This window comes from Apium graveolens, chromosome 1 (genome assembly GCF_009905375.1).
Source record: "Apium graveolens cultivar Ventura chromosome 1, ASM990537v1, whole genome shotgun sequence".
NCBI lineage: Eukaryota > Viridiplantae > Streptophyta > Magnoliopsida > Apiales > Apiaceae > Apium > Apium graveolens.
The window spans coordinates 193,506,447-193,526,174 of NC_133647.1; the positions used below are offsets into that span (position 1 = coordinate 193,506,447).

Consider the following 19,728-nt stretch of genomic DNA (forward strand, 5'->3'; position numbering starts at 1 on the left):
CTTTAACTAGCTAGATCCACAGAAACTAAAGCCAATCGATAGTAGATATAGCAGATTCTTAAAATGCTAATAATAGAAATGCAAATATTGAACAAAGTAGACCAGTTTCAGCAGTACTGCAGTAGCAACAAGAACAAACATTTTATAAAATTTGCATTCTAATTGAAGATAGTGGTACCTAGACCAAAATTCACCAGTCACAAAGAGGCTTTACCCCAAAAAAAGGAGGCTTTACCAATATAAGTATACAACTGGTAAATCATACTCCCTCAGTCGCGTTGATTTCTACATGTACACTGTTTACACGTATTCGAGACTTTTATAAAGTATAGTTTTATAATATTTTTTAAAATATTTTTTTAATAAAAGTTTAAACATGAAATTTTTATTCAGAAAAAAATATTAAAAAAAAATATTGTGAAGTTATACTTTAAAGGAGTTTTGAAAAGCGTGCCGAAAAATAATGTATAGAATTCAATGGGATAGAGGGAGTAATAAAACTTTTACCTAAAACGTAAAAATATCTTATATTTTTTTGAAAAATAAATGCACACAAATAAATTTAAGAAAAGGGAATAAGGGAAGGAGACAAAGCAGTAATGAGAAAACACAAATTGACTGTTTAAGAAGAAAACAAAATTTTGGTAGGGAGTGCTGTAGTGGCAAATTATTGATTTCATTGATTTTTTTTTACATATTTCTTTAGATACATCATTTTCTTTTTTTATAATGCATAATTAACCATATCTCACTCTGAGTCAACCTTAATCATATCTTTCTTGAATTAAAAACAAAAAATAAAATTAAAATAATAGTGAAAATTGGAATCTTCAGGTCATAAAGATGAAGAAAAAAACTCATTAGCCCAACTCAACTTCATGTCTCTTTCCAACCTGGTTTCTTGCTTTCTCTTCTCTCCTTTAAACCTTTAGAATCATCTATGTATTTATATACATGTGTTTATATTAGAAAGGTGAAGACTTTACACAACACTTTCAGTTCTGTCTTCTTGAAACAAAAGCAACTAAAAGAACAGAGTTGAAATCAAGAAAGCATGTCAGTGAGATTCATAGCCCACCAATTATTTTTCAGTGCAGTTCAATCAGGAGACTTGAAATCACTTAAAGAAATCATAAGAAATGAAGGGTTGGACTCAGATCATGCAGTTGATGCATCAGTTGGTTGTGGTCTAATGGAGCTACAGAGTGATAAGGGTGAGACTGCTCTGTATATAGCTGCTGAGAAGAATCATGAGAAAATGTTTATTTATTTGCTGCAGTTTTGTGATCTCAAGATTGTTAGAATTAAGTCTAAGGCTTCTGGTTTGGATGCTTTTCATGTTGCTGCTAAGCATGGCCATTTAGGTACTCACTTTTTGGGTTGCTTTTGTTGTTTTTCTTGTAAGATTGCTTATGTTGTTTGATTTTGTTGATACTATGTTTCAATTTTATTTTGTGTTGGAAGGTATCTTTGTTACATTTTTGTTGCTAAGGTCTGTCAATTATTACTGCAATTAATATATAATTGTGTTAAAGATATAAGGGATGGGCTATATGGCTTCATCTCCTCTCCTAAGTAACAAAATTAATTTAAGCCTAATTATTCATTTTTTTTATTCGGTGTCGCCTTTACCTTAATTTAGATTTGATGAATAAGCCTGTAATAAATTTTTAGATATAAATCTAAAAATTAAATCTATGGCCGCCCTGGTCCTTTAAGTTCCTCTCCTTTGTTAGGCTTCCCACGTGTCGAGCTTAGTTTAAAATTGGGGGATTATGTACCTTGGCTGGAGGATATCCATAGGAAATGAGCAGAGGTTGAACATAGGTTTTAGGCTAGCATACTGAGCCAACCAAGTACAATGGGAATGCATATGCGTCTGCAGCTCTGCTCAACTTGCGTTTCTCTTTTTCTCTGGTTGAAGATGCAAATGTGATTTCAAAACCCTAATGTATTGGAAAGTTTGAACTCAAAAAGTATGCATAACATATCGCTTCTAGTGTGTAAGACACCATAGCATAAAATGTATCTAGTCCTAAATGTAACTCTTTGATGTTTGGTGGTTTAGGCAATTAGGCCAAGAGTTGAAATTGGCACATGGGTGATATGTAGGCACATACATTTTAGCATTTATATGTGTCAGCAACAAGTGGCCATATTAGTCTTCTTAATTCTTTATAGTCATCTAGGTACACAATTTCATGAACTAACATTTACGAAACAGTTTATCTGATTATTAATCAGCCTCTAACACTGTTGAACACATTAGATTTATCTTCAATTTCCTAGATACTCCATATTTCCGGATAACCAAATAAAATGAAGTTGCTAGTGTCACAAACAAAACAGATTTTAATTTTACGCAACAATAGAATTTCACAATTACTCACAGAGATATTTGAAGTTGTACATTATATTGTACTAAAGTAACTGAACTATGATCATTTGGGTTTCCTTGTGGCAGCAGATCCCTGTCAGTGTAGACGATTGAGGTATATATGACATTTTCAACGACTTTCCCGATTGAAGTAATTTGTGGTTATTTCTTTTGTATCTAGGGATTGTGAATGAACTTTTGGGATTGTGTCCTGAGCTTTGCAAATCATGCAATGCCTCAAACACTAGTCCTCTGTATTCAGCTGCTGAAAAGAACCATTTGGAGGTAGTAAATGCCATATTAGATGCTGATGTGAGCTCGATAAGGATAGTAAGAAATAATGGAAAAACTGCACTGCATAATGCTGGAAGATATGGCCGCCTTGGTGTGGTAAAAGCGCTTTTAGATAGAGATCCCGAGATTGTTTCCATTAAAGATAAGAAAGGTCAGACTGCACTTCATATGGCCGTAAAAGGTCAAGATACTTCCGTAATAGAGGAGATACTAATGGCCGATCATTCCATATTAAATGAACGTGACAAGAAGGGTAATACAGCTGTTCACATTGCTACAAGGAAATGTCGTCCGCAGGTATGACCATGCTGACATCGTTTTTTGTAAAGCAGAAAAACTCCTTTCTTTTAGATATTAAGTTTTTATAGTCAACTTATTTTTTTGATATGATGCTCACATGTCGCAAGTGTTTAATTGCTCATGGATTACATAATTCTAACACTCACTTCTAACTACAATTTATCTCTTTAGTTATACCTCAAATCTGGGGTGACTTTACTATTTTCCTATTGCTATTGGAGTCACATTGTGTGCATACTATTATATGATTCTTTAACTATCATAATGACACTTTGTAGTCTAACAAATCACAGACACAATTTTGTTTTGTGATATATTTATGTTCTAGTTTATTTTTTTGTAAGTGGTTCTAAACCAATGATCCATCTGTTTTCTTTCAGATTGTAAGCCTTTTGCTGAGCTATACATCTATCAATGTCAATGCCATTAACAATAATCAGGAAACTGCCATGGATTTGGCTGATAAGCTCCAATATGGAGAATCTGCTTTGCAAATTGTGGAGGCTTTGACAGAGGCGGGTGCCAAGTATGCGAGGCATGTTGGCCGACTTGATGAGGCTATGGAGCTCAAAAGGACAGTGAGTGATATAAAGCACGAGGTTTACTCTCAGCTCATACAAAATGAAAAGACTCAAAGACGGGTTTCAGGTATTGCTAAGGAACTCAAGAAAATTCACAGGGAAGCTGTCCAAAATACAATTAATTCCGTTACAGTTGTTGCTGTTCTATTTGCCTCCATCGCCTTCTTGGCTATATTTGACTTACCTGGTCAGTATTTAACTGACGGACCAGAAACAGGAAAAGCTAACATAGCAGGCAGTACAGCATTTAGATTGTTCTGCCTTCTGAACGCTACTTCCCTCTTTATATCGTTGGCCGTTGTTGTAGTCCAAATCACTTTGATTGCATGGGACACCAGAGCACAGAGACAGATTGTTTCAGTTGTAAACAAGCTAATGTGGGCTGCCTGCATTAGCACTTGCGGAGCATTTCTGTCTATAGCATTTGTGGTTGTTGGCAAGGGAAGCTCATGGATGGCTATTACAATTACTGTCGTAGGAGTTCCAATACTGCTTGGTACACTTGTAAGTTTATGCTACTTTGTTTTCCGGCAGCACTTTGGAAATGATTCTCCACGGCGAATCAAAAGGGCTAGCGGAAGTAAATCATTTTCGTGGTCATATTCAGCAAATATCTCAGATTATGATGAAGAGTCTGATCATGACAGGTTATATGCTTTATGACTTTCTTGCAAATTGCCATTACCTTTGCTATAAGTCTTTAAGTAATGAAGTGCTTAGGGTCACAAGAAAAGAGTGCTTTCTGCTAGATTTATCAGAGAAAGGCATCATTTTCGAAGGATTAGATTTTTTTTCTCGAATTGTAAGATTTAGGATCCGTTTGGCTCGTCTTAATTTTGACTAGTAAGTCCAAATAGAAGTACCAGGTACCTATTGATGTCTTACAAGTAACTTAAAGTTGAGCTAAATAATCCTTCTATAGTTTGCTTATGTTTCTTCTAATAGGAAACTAGTATTGTAGATGTTGTAAATGCAAAATGTAAAAGTTGTTTCTGAAGTAATGCAGCATGGTGTTGATCCGTCGAGGCCTTGTTAGAAAGATGTTAATAGAATGTAGTGATAATCTTTTTAGTACGTGTTCTATAGAGACCAATTTAGCCTTTCAACTCTCTTTAACCAAATATTGATGTCATTTAAGGGTTGCTTGATTCGCCAAATTTTGGAATCATGTATGAATTTCAACCATTTTCATATTTGGTTCCGAAAAATTGAATTTGATACTCATTTCTCAAACCCAAGGTATGAATTTTTCATACGCAATTAGAGAGTTGGGTATGAGAAAGTGGTATGAGTATCAATTTTAATTTTAATTTTAGCAATTAAATGTAAATATTTAATATTAAAATAGATCTATGAATCAAAAATATATTAAAATAATAATGAAATTAATATTTATAATTAAATTAAAATTATTGGGATTACACCATTCAACAAAACACATGATATCAGATATGATAAATGATCTCATACTACTCTAACCCGATTTCTAATTCCAATCTGATACCACATCTTAAACCATATAACCATATGACCCTATACATTTATAGAATGTCCTGGATGGTGGATGGTTCAACTCTGACTCATTCAAACAATACATACTCAATTATAAGATTATAAGTTATATTCCCTCGTCCCAACCATTTTTTTATATTTTCTTTTTTTGATGTCTCTTTCAAATTTTTACATTTCAAAACTTACCACAAATAGTCAATGGGTCTCACCATTTTCCCACTTTTCCTTACTTTTCACAATACTTTTACTCCACTATCTCCCTTTTATATATTAAAAATCAATGGGTCCCACCACTTCACCCACTTTTCTTTCTCTTTTTTCCTATTTTATACATATTTCTTGACCTCCGTGCCCAAACCAAACGTAAAGAATTGGTTGGGACGGAGGGAGTATTAGCCAAAAAAACGAAAGCAAATTTCAAATTTTAAAGAGCACTTGATATGGCAATTTTTAGAACAAAGATCAAACATCACAAATTAAAAAGCAGACTCTTTTAGCACTTTAATTCGCGTGGAGACGCTAATTGAGGTGAGGACCGTGAGGTGCATTGCATGTTGTTGGAACATTTCATTGTGGCATACTAAAGGTGCGTATCAGATACGCCGTGTCTGTTTAATTGAAGCCCCAATTCGATTTCTTCAGAAACACGTGCCAAGGCATCTCCTGCGTGAAATGCATAATGTTTTCAATAAGTTCTGCTTTCCAAATTTGTGACCTTTCAATGAAATTTTTAAATTTCACCGAAACTTCTAAACGGCTTCAACTTTTACATATAAACTATCATAATTTTTTAAAAAAAATCTTGTTAGAACGTTGCTTCGGTACAAACATCCCCACGTTCCGGCCACTGAAGGGATACAGATAATATTCAGGTACACGAAGAGTGAAGATCATAGTTTCTTAAAAATTTCCAAGAACAAGGCAGGCACTTGCTTCACACATTAACAATTGAAACAAACTGTGCACTTTTTTCTAAATTAAATATCTACCTCTAGCTCATACGGTTTTCCAATAAAAATAACAGAACCATATGAGCATATACCTCGTTCGTGGGGACCCAAAAACTTAATCGTGATCATTGACCCGTTATTCTGACCTTTGTAGGAAGTAGTATAACTAAAAACACTACTATTATGATATACAATTTACAATTTACACCAGAACTATCCCCATCCACGTGTCGAACTTTGATACTGCATCAGCTGCCTTACAGAAGTAGGTTCATTTCATGAACACAAAACTCTCAAAGCTGTCGCTGCCCTGGACCTCTGCGAGCTGGTCTAGAAGGTCTATTGATTTCTGAACTCGTAGAAGATTGTTCGGATTCTTCTAGTCTTTGCACATCCTGTATAATCATTTGACAGCAATACACTTCAGAGGGGGAGGTGGAAACAATAATAAAAAGTCACCATCATATACGTACAGTACAACTACACAATCAAGCAATTTGGATTTAATTGAATATATTTGCAAAGAGCTCCAGTCTGCCACGAAAGAGTACCTTCATCCTCCAAGCACTATTTTAGTACAGAAAACTACGAGTAATATAAGGATCATTTGCTTTAGAGAATTAATTTAAAATACAACTACCAGTGGCAGGAAGAAAAAACAAATGGGGGTTCACTATGTTATCCAATCTATTGATTTCACCTCAAGTACCTGTGTTGGATACTTGATGCTCAGAAATAGGTTTGGACTCGGAGTCTCAGTCGTCTTATTTTGGCACAAAAAGATGCTAAATTTTCAATAAAATTCCACAAGAGATTCGAGGTCAAGTCCAGCTCACATTAATTTGATTCAGAAAAAGCAAAATGGTAGCAATGATAGGAATACAGTCAAACTCAAATGGTAAAAAGGTAAAGGGAGGATAAACCAAGTCACTACTTTTGCTTCAAAAACTACATTTTCCTTCCATCATTTTCAAAGAAATATTCGAATTCTATGGGTTCTGCCAGTCTAATTTAGATAAGTATATCTATAATTATCATTTTACTAGATTTTTTCTAATATAATAATATCTACAATCTATTACTTGATACCTAGTCGTATAATTATAAAGTAATGATTTTAACACATTAGAACTGTTTTTTGTTCTATATTCTTTGTAGTAATTAATTGCAGAAATTTAAATAATCACATGCCGTACAAGATATCCTAACTATTTCACCCTTTATGTTCTACTCTGATTCATGACTTCATAAATATCAAACATCTAACTTCATCAAATAATTGAAGTTCATAATTAATACAAGGACGATGGCCAAGTATACCTGGAATTTAACAGAAAGAAACACAAATATCACTTTCCATAATTGTGGTCATAACTACCAGTGGGTTACGCCCTTTTGAAATGCGTATACTGGATGCGCATATCTCAAGAGCGCATCTTGTGATTTTCATGGAAGGATACACTTTTCAACTATGTGTTTTAGTGGATACACTTTCTGCAAATGCATATCCTTATGTAAGGTATATATATGTGCATATCGTGTATACCCTGAAGAGAGACGTAAGAGTTGGGTTTGAAATCATGAAGGGTGTTTGAATCGAATTTCAAATTATGACAGGACATAAGCTGTCGAAACAAGGAGATTGTGAGTGATCTACCCATGGGTTTATTTCAATCCATCTGGGTTTTTGTGTTGACAGCGGCCGTGGATGTACTCTGAGAAAGTAGGAATAAAGAGGAGAAGAAGAGAACTGCTTTCGGTATTTAGAGCGTAATACACAGTTGTGGAAAGTGTATATGGCTGGTAAATATGGCCAACATTCTGGTTGGTAAATATGGTAACCATCAATTATTAAAAAACGGGTATCATTGTCATTCTTTCTTAATATAATTGTAATATTATTAGATGTAAAAAATCAGTTTTAATTACAATTTCTTTATAATATATATGTTATTTTAAATGTAAAATTTTGCCACCGCCTTGCAGGGATTATATGTTAGTAACTAGTGATTTTACAAGCTGAGAGTGATATTTAACACTTCATTAGGATAAGTCATCTCTCACCAAGTTATCATCTCTAAATATGCATAAATCTTAATTGTACAACCACCTAACAAATACAAATTCCTAATATAACAGCAAGCTTCACTAGACGATAGTAAATATAGGAGATACAGTGAAGCAACTTGGAAAGTTTATCGAACCTTAGATGACATCATGGAGCTGTAGCGTGCCTGTGCTTGAGATTTTATATGCATACGATGTTGATCCTGCATTTGCTTAAACTGCTGCAACCTGGATGAGAAGTTCACTCCACTGTGCATATTATGTGCATCTTCATCCATGTCACCGTCCTCAGATACACGATCTTCGCTGGTAATGTAATATTTCTGTGAGAAAGGATTTCCTGACGATGATCGTTTAATTTTTTCCCCTCCGAAGGAGTACGGTGGCACTGTTTTTAATCTAGTCCGTAGAATTTTGAAAGCTGCACTTTGCTGCATAAAAAACTAGATCAGTGAGGTAGAGTATAAAAGCTTTCAATTTCTATATATAAATATATGTTGCAATACTAAATAAAGTAAAATACCAGACATAGACACCAAAAGCATAATTACCTCTACAAGTAATAATAAAATTGACCCTAATATAATTAGCAAAAAAAATTGACCTTAATATACATTATTAAATTTAATTTAATAAAAAAATGGCAAGGAAAAAGGTCAAATGCAGAATTGAACAGCTAAAATCTATTAGAATGTCAAGGTAGGCAGTATAGAAATCAACAAATGCTCTTCTGTATATTTCTTCCCTGAATACTATAGGAATAACTTGTTTATTTATACATATGCAGTTCATAATATCTACAAAACGCTCTCTTTTAATTACCAATTATGTGCTTATTAGGATCAACACATAAATTTCGAAGTTCTCCAACTTGTGTTTAATGTAACAAACTAATAGCACTTATTTTAACTCTATAAATATGTTAAATTGATTGATTGGCATATATAAAAGCTTCCAGATGCAAAGTAACATTTACTTCACCTAACGAATAATATGTTTGGTCCAAGTAAAGTTTAAAACCCACAGCAAATTTAGAAAAACAATTAGATACCTGAGGCAATAGCATAAGAAGACTATACAAGGCTTTTAACAGCGATACATGTCTTCCAGGTTCCAGCAGCTGAAATCAATACAGCGAGATATTTCATAAATACAACATAGACTAGTCCTCTGAATATGAATGATGCATACAAACTTCGAAGAAACTATCACCACACATCACATTGTATTACAGATAAAGAGTATAGCTGGTCAGTTAGAGCATAGCCTCAACAAAGGAACTGGCCAGTGGCCACAAGACTTTTGCATAATTTGTAAAATGCAGCTACTAAAAAAGTGTAAACAAAAATAACCGAACACTTTCCGAATTCTATACCAACAATATTGAAGTCAATGGCACACGACTGTTATATATTTTAGTGGGTTCGGGCTTAGTACCTATAATACAAGTCTAAACATGAGGTATGCAGCGCTTGATAATACTTGTATCCAAACAGTGCTTAGTAAAAAAACATACTGAGCATATTACGAATGAAGTCGTAATGGCCCACAGTACACAAGTGACTATTTTCTATAATCATAAGTCGATTGTAATGTCAAAACACAGAAAAAAGTGTAAATAAAAAGGGAAAAAAAGTTACAGAAAGACTAAGGAAGTAGTAAATCCAGGCAATTAAATTCAAAAATTTAGAAAATAGGTAAGGTCAAAGCACCTGCAATCTAAGATATGCAAATATCGGGGTCTCCATCAGGTTTACTAATTTGTCCAGCTGAACCAAGAACTTGACACTGACATCCTCTTCGGCCAGAGACTGGATGACAGAACTTACATGCTGATAAGCCTGTAGATAAATGCCAAGCACAGAGCATCAATACCAGGAACCATATGTTATCAGAACAATGACACACCAAACTACATATACAGGAAAAATAGCAATGTTAAAAGTTCTCTGCTCTTGCCTGAGATAATAAACAAAGACTAATAATTGCCATGGGTGAATGGCACCATGATGCATACAAGGCAAGAAATAAGTCTGTTCCAGCCGCATTCGCCAAGGATTTTCTAAGCAGGTCTCGAAGGCCAGACAACTCAGATGAAGTAAGCAAAATTAAATTCAAAGCCTGTAACGTAATTCGAAAATGCAAAACTGTGTCACCTAGGCATCATAGAAAAACAAAATCTAAGCAATTTAAACGACATTGAGACAATTTACAAGTTGTAACAAGTACTGGGTGGTTTTGGTTGTGTCTGATAGGTAACTTAACTTCATACGGAATATACTATATAAACCACGTGAAGAAATTGAACTAGAGATAAATAATTCTAAAAAACAGATGTCACGACATAAAACTTTCTAAAGGTAAATTTGCAACCTGGACCATAGTAGATGCAAATTCCAGGTCAGATTCACCCTCAAGGATGGTGGAAAGCTCACGGTAAACTCTTTCAGCATCCAGAAGTATACAAAGTCGTCGGATAATCAGAGCCCCACGTCTGAGAACAGAAACAAAATATGACGGACCAAAAAAAGTAAAAGGATAGCGCCTCCTTAAATACTGTTGACAAGAGATAACTCACTTCTCTAGCAAAGAGTTGTCAATACGAAAATTATGGACCAAAAAGACAACAAGATGCCGAAAATGCATAGAGTCTCTGGCTATGCCTGCGTGAACCTCAAGCACCAATAGAACTACCTGAGAAAAAATCCCAAAATTTATTTGTAGGAGTGTAAACAGGAGGGATCAAGTTTACTTGTTCAATTTAGACTAAATATTAGACAGGGCCGGATGTTTATATGCATGATAAAGAACCCCCGGTGCTTGCATATTAAAATTGATGAAGTTCAATTTGTATTTTGAAAGAATTAAACCCTATCTGGTGGTATATACTAAATACAACGTACCTAAAATTTGACATAACTGTAGTCATTCAATAATATATTTAATGTTTATGTAGCAAAATAAACATATAAACAAAAAATCAATGTTTCAAGCGTTCATATGTGCACATTTCAGTCCAAATTGTCATCCATCCTTGAATTTATAGTTAGATAGCTATAAACAGCATCCTATACCTGAATGCTGCTTCATTATATTGCTAGCTGAGGATATTGGTGGAGATGGAAGGTGACTAAAGATAACAGTATACAACTTGTGATGAATGACAAGAAATGGAATTGAACTGACAAATTGAAGAAACAAGCAACTTATCTGGAGGACATATAAGCAGCAGAAAGATATATTACCTCATCAGAGGGGTCTGATAGCGCCTTGAGAAGTGTCTCAAAAACATCATTCAGGAAATTCAGAACCTGTTTCAGATTTAGAACAAAATAAGGAAATTAAAAAGCTAAGATATGTCAAAGAAAATATAGACAAATGATCATATAAAAAAATCAACACACGATTACTCAAACAACCTTAAACAAAAAGAGAGAGAGAGAGAGAGAGAGAGAGAGAGAGAGAGATAACATTCATTTTCAATCCTCTCATCATCCTAATTCCTAACCTGATGATCAAATTCTACATCCAAGCCCAAACTCGTTCCATGTAACACAACAGGATACAGAACAGTAAGGAGTGTGATAAGAAACAAAAGTATAATTACCTCTTCACGATGTCTATTTAACAAAGCCGACATCCAGTGTAATGCTTCAATACGAGTAGCCTCCCATTCACTAAACAACTGGCTAGTAAATGGAACAATACACGGTTAGCTCGGCACAACTCAGTTCATGCAAAACAAATATAGTAATATCAACTTTGTGAATTCAGAAGCGGCCTATTAGTTATCAAAATCTATACCTCCTTGCAATAGAGAGGATTGCTCCTACATCAAATCCTTCAGCTGGATCGGCCTCCATACTGCGAAGTTCTTCATTAGTTTCACAAGCAACCTGGTGGTGATGAGTAAAACAATAATTAGTAACAACAGATGTGACACAAATAGTGCAGTAGGCAGTAGGCACACATGGACTGAGAATCCAAATACTGCATATTGGAAAATAATTTCTTTTGCAAAAAGCAAAATTGACCCCAGTTGACTTACAACTCGTATTTTCTCTTCTTTATCGGCTATGCAAGGCAAAATGGCACCTAAAATATCGGCATAGTATGGAACAAGCTGGTCCCCACCAAGTTTCACAAACTCATTTATCTGAAGTCGAACCATCGCATTGAGAGAAATGAATAATTTTAGCTAAATTGTCATCTTATTTGCTGAAAAGTTTAGGTAAGAAAGGTGGAAAGGATAAACAATTAATAAGACAATACGGAAGAAATTCGATATTTTGTGTCAATATCCATACCCAAGTAATAGCAGTCAATCGAGTAAATTCATCCGGGGAAGCTGCCCTTTGAACAAGTATTTCAGCCATGCGACCATAATCTACCGACTTCAAAAGTAACACTTGTTGAGTCAGAGATTTACAAAGTAAATGAAATTGTTTATGTAACAGTAATTACGTTAAGTTAAATATATTAAATACGATTGATGTAATCAAAAAACTAACAGCTAAAATATGCTCATCAATAGCTACTTAGTAGCCAGAAGGAAGAGCCGTCTAAAAAATGATACATAAAAAACCAGCACTGTTCGCGAAAGTGAGGGAACAGGTGATAGAGTTTGATACAAACCAACAGTAGAGGGGATTCTTCCAAAAGCACAGTGTATGAGAACTGAGAAGCAGTTCAATGTATATATATGAGGGGAGAAGGGGGGCATTTAATTATATAGGCAGCATATCAGCATATTACGAGGGAATGATGGTAGCACATCCTCTGTTAAGGTTTATCTGATATGTTTTTTTTATCATTATCAAATAATTTTTCTTTAAATTAATAGGTAGACGAGGAGTTCTCCAACCTCAAAGTGGGTGAACAAAATGAAAAGTGTTATAATTTCAAAATTAAATTATAAATTTGTTTAAAGTTTTAGTTAAATCTTGTGATTTCTTATATGTTTTATGCCTGTCAACCTCTCCGCATTTAATTGTGGTAATAAAACCTTATGCATGTCAACCTCTCCGTCAACCTCTACGCATTCGGAGAGGTTGACAGGCATAAAATATTTAAGAAATCACAAGATTTAACTAAAATTTTAAACAAATTTTAAATTTAATTGAAATTATAACAATTTTCATTTTGTCCACCCACTTTGAGGTTGGAGAACTCCTCGTCTACCTATTAATTCAAAAAAAAAATTGATAATGATAAAAAGAAAAAAAAGAATTAAATTATATAGGCAGCATATCAGCATAAGAAGGCACTTACAGGAGAATTTTTTATCTCTTGAAGAAATTCGGATAATGCAGAATCAGCTTGTTGTCGAATTTCATGGCTAGAATCACTTAACATATTAAATAAGCCTGAAATGTCATCAAATCAAACATAAAAAGATAGTAAACAAAAAATGTTAGTAAGATGGAAGCTATCAAAAGTATAATCACGACAATTTACCATCAAGGAAATCAGGAAGAAAACCCAGCATATCAATATCTGGAACACTGTCCAATACGGTGATCCATCCAACCAAGAACTGGCGGACATAAGGATTGAGGACATTCATACGCTCCCGCAATAATGGTATAAATTCTTCGATGCTGATTTTAAACCGCAAAGACGATAAGATATATTGTTACAAATTGCAACACTAAGCGTTTACCACAAGAAACAAATGTAGCATGTTTAGTGAAACAGCAAACCTGAATTGGTCACTCTCTGTGACAATGTCCTGCTTCCAAGAAAAGTTAGTGTAAAAATATTATTTGGAAAATACGAAAAAAGGGAGACAACATCATCCACTATCAAGGTAAAAGAAAAAGATGTGTTACCTTTACAAGCCTATCTAAGAGATGAGCAGCACTCTGCACATTGGGATCTGCGTCTGCTGAAAGTTTACATAAAGCATCAAAGATCTGATTAAAGAACACAATGAATTCGCCTCTCACAACCTGCAAAGAAGGTAAGGTAAGGAAAACATAGCAAGAAAAAAAGTGGTATACATTAATCATCATCAGTTACCTTGGCAATGTTATATAGAGCTTCACACGCATAATACCGAACTCTACTATCTTGGTCGGAGAAAGATTTAATCACCGGTTGTACAATTTGCTGAAAGACCAGATTTAGATAAAAGGTCACAAGTACAAAATAGAAAATAGCAAGCACTTTTTAGATATAATATTATATTTGCAAGCAGAACAGTCGACTGAGGAAACAGTTACGGGCACAAAATATTGACAAATGAATATAAAATTAAAATATTCAATATTCCCAATGAATATAAAATTATAATGAACTACTTACACATCAAAATAACTAATAAATAGTGTTTACAAAACCTTTGAAAGTAAGTAGTAGGCAATGCTTTCAAACATGTGTAGAGGTTGGAACTCTTCCAACGTTGAGAAGAAACTAAAAGTAATAATGAAAGTTACAAGAAATGAAAGACAGGAGAGCGACTAAACTGAATTATCAGTGAGCAAAAGTCTCTTCATTTAAGTAGGTTCACTAAAATTTATTCCTATATACAAATAAATTTAGTGCAATATGCTAGAGGAATGAAGTATATCTGCAAATATTAATGTCTAAAAGGGAGTTTTGCACACTAAAAAAGAGGGTGAAGGTCATATTTTCCAGTTCTTTATACAAGTACAACAAAAATAACTATTCTGAAACTTGTGACCAGCATTTCGAACTCAATATGTGTTTGGGTACCACTGATGTGCATCTCCCGCTAACATATTATAATAATGTAGTATTATTATGAAGAAGATGTGTATGTTTAAATGGAGCATCAAAAAACAAGACATTTATTTCAAAGATGGGATACACATGTTCATGTGGTGTATTCCCAAAACAAAAAATCAAAATCTCCTACAATGAGATACACATGTACAGGAGGAGTATGTGACAAAACCATGTCTTAATCTTCTTGATTTTACACACATTATTTAGGTTCTCGCTCTCACAAATTGATACATAAGATTCGTAATATAACTATAATCATGATACTGGCAGACCACTTTCTCATGTGATTTGATTTCTTTGGCTGTATCAGGTTACGATGAGTGTGATGTTGGGTATTCTCTCCCTTTCAACATTGATACCTTAGGGCAAGGAGTATGTTGTGGTTGGTGTGTTTCTGCACATAGTACATACATGCTGTGTAGGACAATGAACCGGATCAAGATACACATTTCTAGAATAACCGATCCAAATATGTGAAGATGGCCCCCTTACCAAAATATGGTAATTCGGGCAATACTGAGATAATTTCAGTTATATTTGTCATCTTTCCCAAAGCATACTTCTTGAGATGGAACAAAGAAATTAATATGTGAAGACAATTAATTTTCATAATATATTAAACCTCTCACAATCTTATATGGGCGCAGGGATTATGGAAACAGAAACCAAGCAGCAATAAGCCGACAAGAATACAAGATCTTGAAAAAACAGAAACTAGAAAACAGGAAGGCAGATGTGGCCAAAAACATCTCTAGAAACAGGAAAAAGATGTGTGGGAAAAACGATCTTATAAGCTCAATATAGGAATATGAAACTTGGCCAGAGAAGCCATATCTGCGGTAGAACTTAGGCTTACAAAACATATAGAGAATTATGTTTTCCTAATTTTTTTTATCGTTCGAGTTTGAAATTGATTATTGAGTTTGCTGGAAAAGTTGCTTTATATATAGTTACTCCTAAAGAAGTTGCAGTGTTTTTACATATACATTTTCCTTTCAATTAAAGATCACTATAGAATGTGAATGAATCATGAAATGGAATTTTTTTTATAAAAGAGTTGATTAATAAATAAAGAGAACCTATAATCCACAGGGTGTGAAACCCTAATCTCTAAAATCAATAGTGTGAATAAAAACCAATTCCATTAGTCTTATAGATAGTGGCACGTTATCCAACCAGAAGATGCACAATCTTTCAATAACTATCTCTTTTTATTCAGATAAAATATCCAGGTAAAATTGAAAATATTCTGGATTAACTTCATCCACTTTAAAGTACATGTATTGATACAACCCTACTTAAAACTAAAACCATTTCTATATGTAAAAGTTTGTAAGAAACACCACTGTCAATCTCACATACAATCATTTGCAAGATAACTATTCAATCTCACCCCGTTATCTACAATTTAATGTCCATGCGGAAAAACGCAAGTACAAAACATATACTCCTTCCATTTCAAAAAGGTAGTCCACTTTTGCAAAATTACGCATATTAAGAAAATCTATCACGCGTGCAATAACTTCCAACAGAAAACAGATTGTAGCTGTAAAAGGACTTCGGTTCAGAAGTGAATATCTTATTAGGTAACCACATTTATGACCATACTAAAACAGTACAACTTATAAATACCAAACAACCTACACTAAACCATACTGCAACATAATAACTTTCTTACAAATCCCAATTCACCACACACCAACACTAATCTCGTAAATTTACTAAAACTACTAACACACACATTAACAAATAACACAACCACTACACCTACCTCAAGATGCTGCGAAGCTTCAGTCGTCAAACCAACCGTCACAGCAGCCAATCCAATCAACCCTCCCTAAAAACACCAAATTCACATCAACAAAAATTCAATTTTCCGCTACGAAAACAAAATTCCAACACCAAAATCCAAAAAAGCAACTAACTTTCCGATGATTCGACTGAGACGAGTACGTAAACTCATGAGTCAACAAATTAATAACCGCATTAATTTTATCGTGATCGCCTACAGCTGTCAGCTGCTTAACAACATTCTCCACCTATCAAAATCACATCAAGATAAAACTTTATCCAAAATTCAACAAAATCACACACAAATACACACTTAACAACTCAATTCAATCACAAACACATGAAGATCAAAACTTTATCCCAAATTTAACACAATTACACAGAAACACACACTTAACAACTTATTTCACCAATCAAATTGATCCCAAACACATCAAGATCAAAAATGTATCCAAAATCAAACATACTCGCACACAAACACACACTTAACTCGTTTCACGTATCAAATCAATCCCAAACACATCAAGATCAAAATTTTATCCAAAATTAATCACAATTACACACTTAACAACTCAATTCACTAATCAAACTAATCCCAAACACATCAAGATCAAAACTTTATCCAAAATCAAACACAATTACACACTTAACAACTCAATTCACTAATCAATTCAATCCCAAACACATCAAGATCAAAACTTTATATAAAATCAAACACAATTACACACTTAACAACTCAATTCACTAATCAATTCAATCCCAAACACATCAAGATCAAGACTTTATCCAAAATCAAACACAATTACACACTTAACAACTCATTTCACTAATCAAATCAATCCCAAACACATCAAGATCCAAACTTTATCCTAAATTTCACACAATTAACCAAAAAAACACGAAATTGTACCTCAATAGCAGCATTTTTACGTTTTTCATACAATTTATCGGCGAGATTGCGAAGAACAAAGGCGGGAATAGCGGAGAGAGCATCGGCCATAGCAAAAACCTTAGATTTTTGGCTGTGACCGGAGCGAACAAGTGCGATTAACGACGCCGTTTTGCGATGGAAGCTGAAAACATAACCCTTGAATTGATTGATTAATTGAATTTGTGAGAGGATTGTCGTTTTGTTGAGCTGTATGTATAGGTGTGTGTATACGTGTTGGGAGTAATGTTTAGATCTAAAATGTATAAAATTGAGAAATGAAATGAAAAAGAAAAGAAATGAAATGAAATGCTTGTTCGAGATTTCTTTTTTTTTTTTTTGTGGGGAATATTAAGGGGACTTCTGTGTTGGTTAAATTAAGGGGATTTTAAAAATTTAATGAATAGTGCTACATGTAAGAAAAATTTACAAAATGATTTGATACGTATGTTAATTGAACTATGTTCCGTCCCGTTGATTTTTATACTGCACTGTTTGCACGTATTTCGAGATTTCTATAAGGTATAGTTTTATAATGTTTTTTTTAATTTTTTTTGAATAAAAGTTTAAACATTAAATTTTTATTCTGAAAAAAAATTAAAAAAATATTATGGAATTATATTAAATGAGTATTACAAAGCGTGCCGAAAAATAATGTATAGAATTAAATGGTACAGAGGGAGTAATATATTATGAATAGTGTTATATGTAAGAAAAACTTACAAAATGATGTGACACATTTACATATATGTTATTCGGACTTATTTATGTAAATGTGGGGCTATCCTGATCAGTGTATATAACATGTGATTCTGTAAAAAAACTGTATACAAATTTATGAATTTAACATTTTCTTTATATTATTGGTCAATAATTTATAAATTAAATGGGATCCTAGTGCAGATATATGACTCCTATAAATAACAAACCGCCATGTGTTATTTGAGAATATATGTGGAATCAATTTCGAAAAACATAACATTATAAAAATTACATGTATTTAAGGTAAATGTTATTGTAATATATTTTTATAAATGTGATCATATTTTTTACATTTACATAAATATAAAGAAAAATATTAGATCCCCAAATATTGATATAAAATATTATAAATGACAACTTTAATAATATGAGACAGCATGTATATGTACTCAACAATTAAATTTCGGCACTTGTCATACAAAGTTATTTTATAACTATTTTGTTAAAAGTTTTGAAATGCCTAGTATTACTCAAATATAAATACATGTATCAATTTCTCCATACATAACTTACTTTGATATAGAATAATTTAATTATATATCATAATGGTAATTTCAATAAACTTTTCTGAAGAATTTACAGAAGAATCGGAAAATCTCCTCTAATTATTTGTAACTCGTCTCTTATTAATTTTTTTTCTCTGTATTAAGTTTTAAGAAGTACAAATGTATTAAGTTTAAGGAAGTGCAAAAGTCCTGCCAAAGAGTAAAATATGCAGCTTGCCTTCAACACATTCCAGGTGCTACAATAAATATGTTGTGTTTCTTTTGAATGACTAGTTTGACTTGAACATCCTTTTTCAAGCTCCCACAAATCAATATGATAGTAATGCAAATGTATCTTCATGCTCCATAATGATGCACAAGTTTTTAACCTCCTTTCTCTTGCAGGGGCTACTGCTTTATAGAGAAACTAAATTAATTTAAAGTAGAGAAATACGATAATGTAAAAATGGACCCAAAATATGTAACCTGACCATGAATTGACATTTTCCCAACTAAGAAATAAACATAGGTTGATGTTTATGTATAAATTTAAGTTTGTATGTGCCAGAGAAGTATGGTACTTCCTCCACATCTAAGCAGTCTTCACCGATATGATAAGGACACAAAATGAAGCTAGATAAGAGATACTTGCTCTTTATTAAAAGTTCTCATATTAAGATAACATTAATAAGTAGAAATGGAACATAGGGGTTCGGTTCACAACAAACGTTTGTTACATTCTTGATAACTCCGGTGAGCAGGCGGCTTCGTCCGACGGCGTTCCTGGACCTTCTGTGCGTGGATGAGGTATAGCTGCTGGTTGGGCGTCTGCAAAACAACACCGAAAGGGGGGTTTGGCTCCCACGGCGCCTCCGGTGTAAGAATAAGAACTGAGCCTTTGAAGAAGATGAAGGTATGTATATCTAATGTA

The 19,728-nt window shown here is 33.6% G+C and overlaps 2 protein-coding genes across 2 annotated transcripts; one reads left to right on the top strand and one right to left on the bottom strand.

Annotated features, from left to right (window-relative positions):
- The first annotated feature begins 835 nt into the window (after window positions 1-835).
- On the top strand, window positions 836-4,571 carry LOC141674709 (ankyrin repeat-containing protein At2g01680). The gene is made up of 3 exons (XM_074481414.1): window positions 836-1,364; window positions 2,559-2,968; window positions 3,352-4,571. Exons 1-3 carry the CDS (start codon window positions 1,055-1,057, stop codon window positions 4,213-4,215), a joined length of 1,584 nt encoding a protein of 527 aa, XP_074337515.1. The 5' UTR covers window positions 836-1,054; the 3' UTR covers window positions 4,216-4,571.
- Window positions 4,572-5,943: 1,372 nt separating this feature from the next.
- On the bottom strand, window positions 5,944-17,824 carry LOC141674716 (protein VAC14 homolog). The gene is made up of 20 exons (XM_074481419.1): window positions 17,533-17,824; window positions 16,757-16,870; window positions 16,603-16,668; window positions 14,103-14,192; window positions 13,913-14,032; window positions 13,784-13,812; window positions 13,539-13,681; window positions 13,353-13,447; window positions 12,389-12,475; window positions 12,130-12,237; window positions 11,886-11,977; window positions 11,689-11,770; window positions 11,327-11,392; window positions 10,660-10,775; window positions 10,455-10,575; window positions 10,041-10,202; window positions 9,794-9,922; window positions 9,133-9,201; window positions 8,219-8,512; window positions 5,944-6,409 (listed from the first exon to the last, which is right to left on the bottom strand). Exons 1-20 carry the CDS (start codon window positions 17,620-17,622, stop codon window positions 6,308-6,310), a joined length of 2,175 nt encoding a protein of 724 aa, XP_074337520.1. The 5' UTR covers window positions 17,623-17,824; the 3' UTR covers window positions 5,944-6,307.
- Between the last annotated feature and the right edge of the window lie 1,904 nt (window positions 17,825-19,728).

Bases quoted from the DNA above. Each gene is read 5' to 3' on its own strand.
- LOC141674716 (XM_074481419.1), bottom strand. From the start codon at position 17,622: ATGGCCGATGCTCTCTCCGCTATTCCCGCCTTTGTTCTTCGCAATCTC. The intron at 16,669-16,756 runs GTTAGTTGCTTT...TGGTGTTTTTAG, and splicing joins CTCAGTCGAATCATCGGAAA to GGAGGGTTGATTGGATTGGC. The intron at 12,476-13,352 runs GTAAGTGCCTTC...TTACTTTTGAAG, and splicing joins AAGAGATAAAAAATTCTCCT to TCGGTAGATTATGGTCGCAT.
- LOC141674709 (XM_074481414.1), top strand. From the start codon at position 1,055: ATGTCAGTGAGATTCATAGCCCACCAATTATTTTTCAGTGCAGTTCAA. The intron at 1,365-2,558 runs GTACTCACTTTT...TTTTGTATCTAG, and splicing joins TGCTAAGCATGGCCATTTAG to GGATTGTGAATGAACTTTTG. The intron at 2,969-3,351 runs GTATGACCATGC...GTTTTCTTTCAG, and splicing joins CAAGGAAATGTCGTCCGCAG to ATTGTAAGCCTTTTGCTGAG.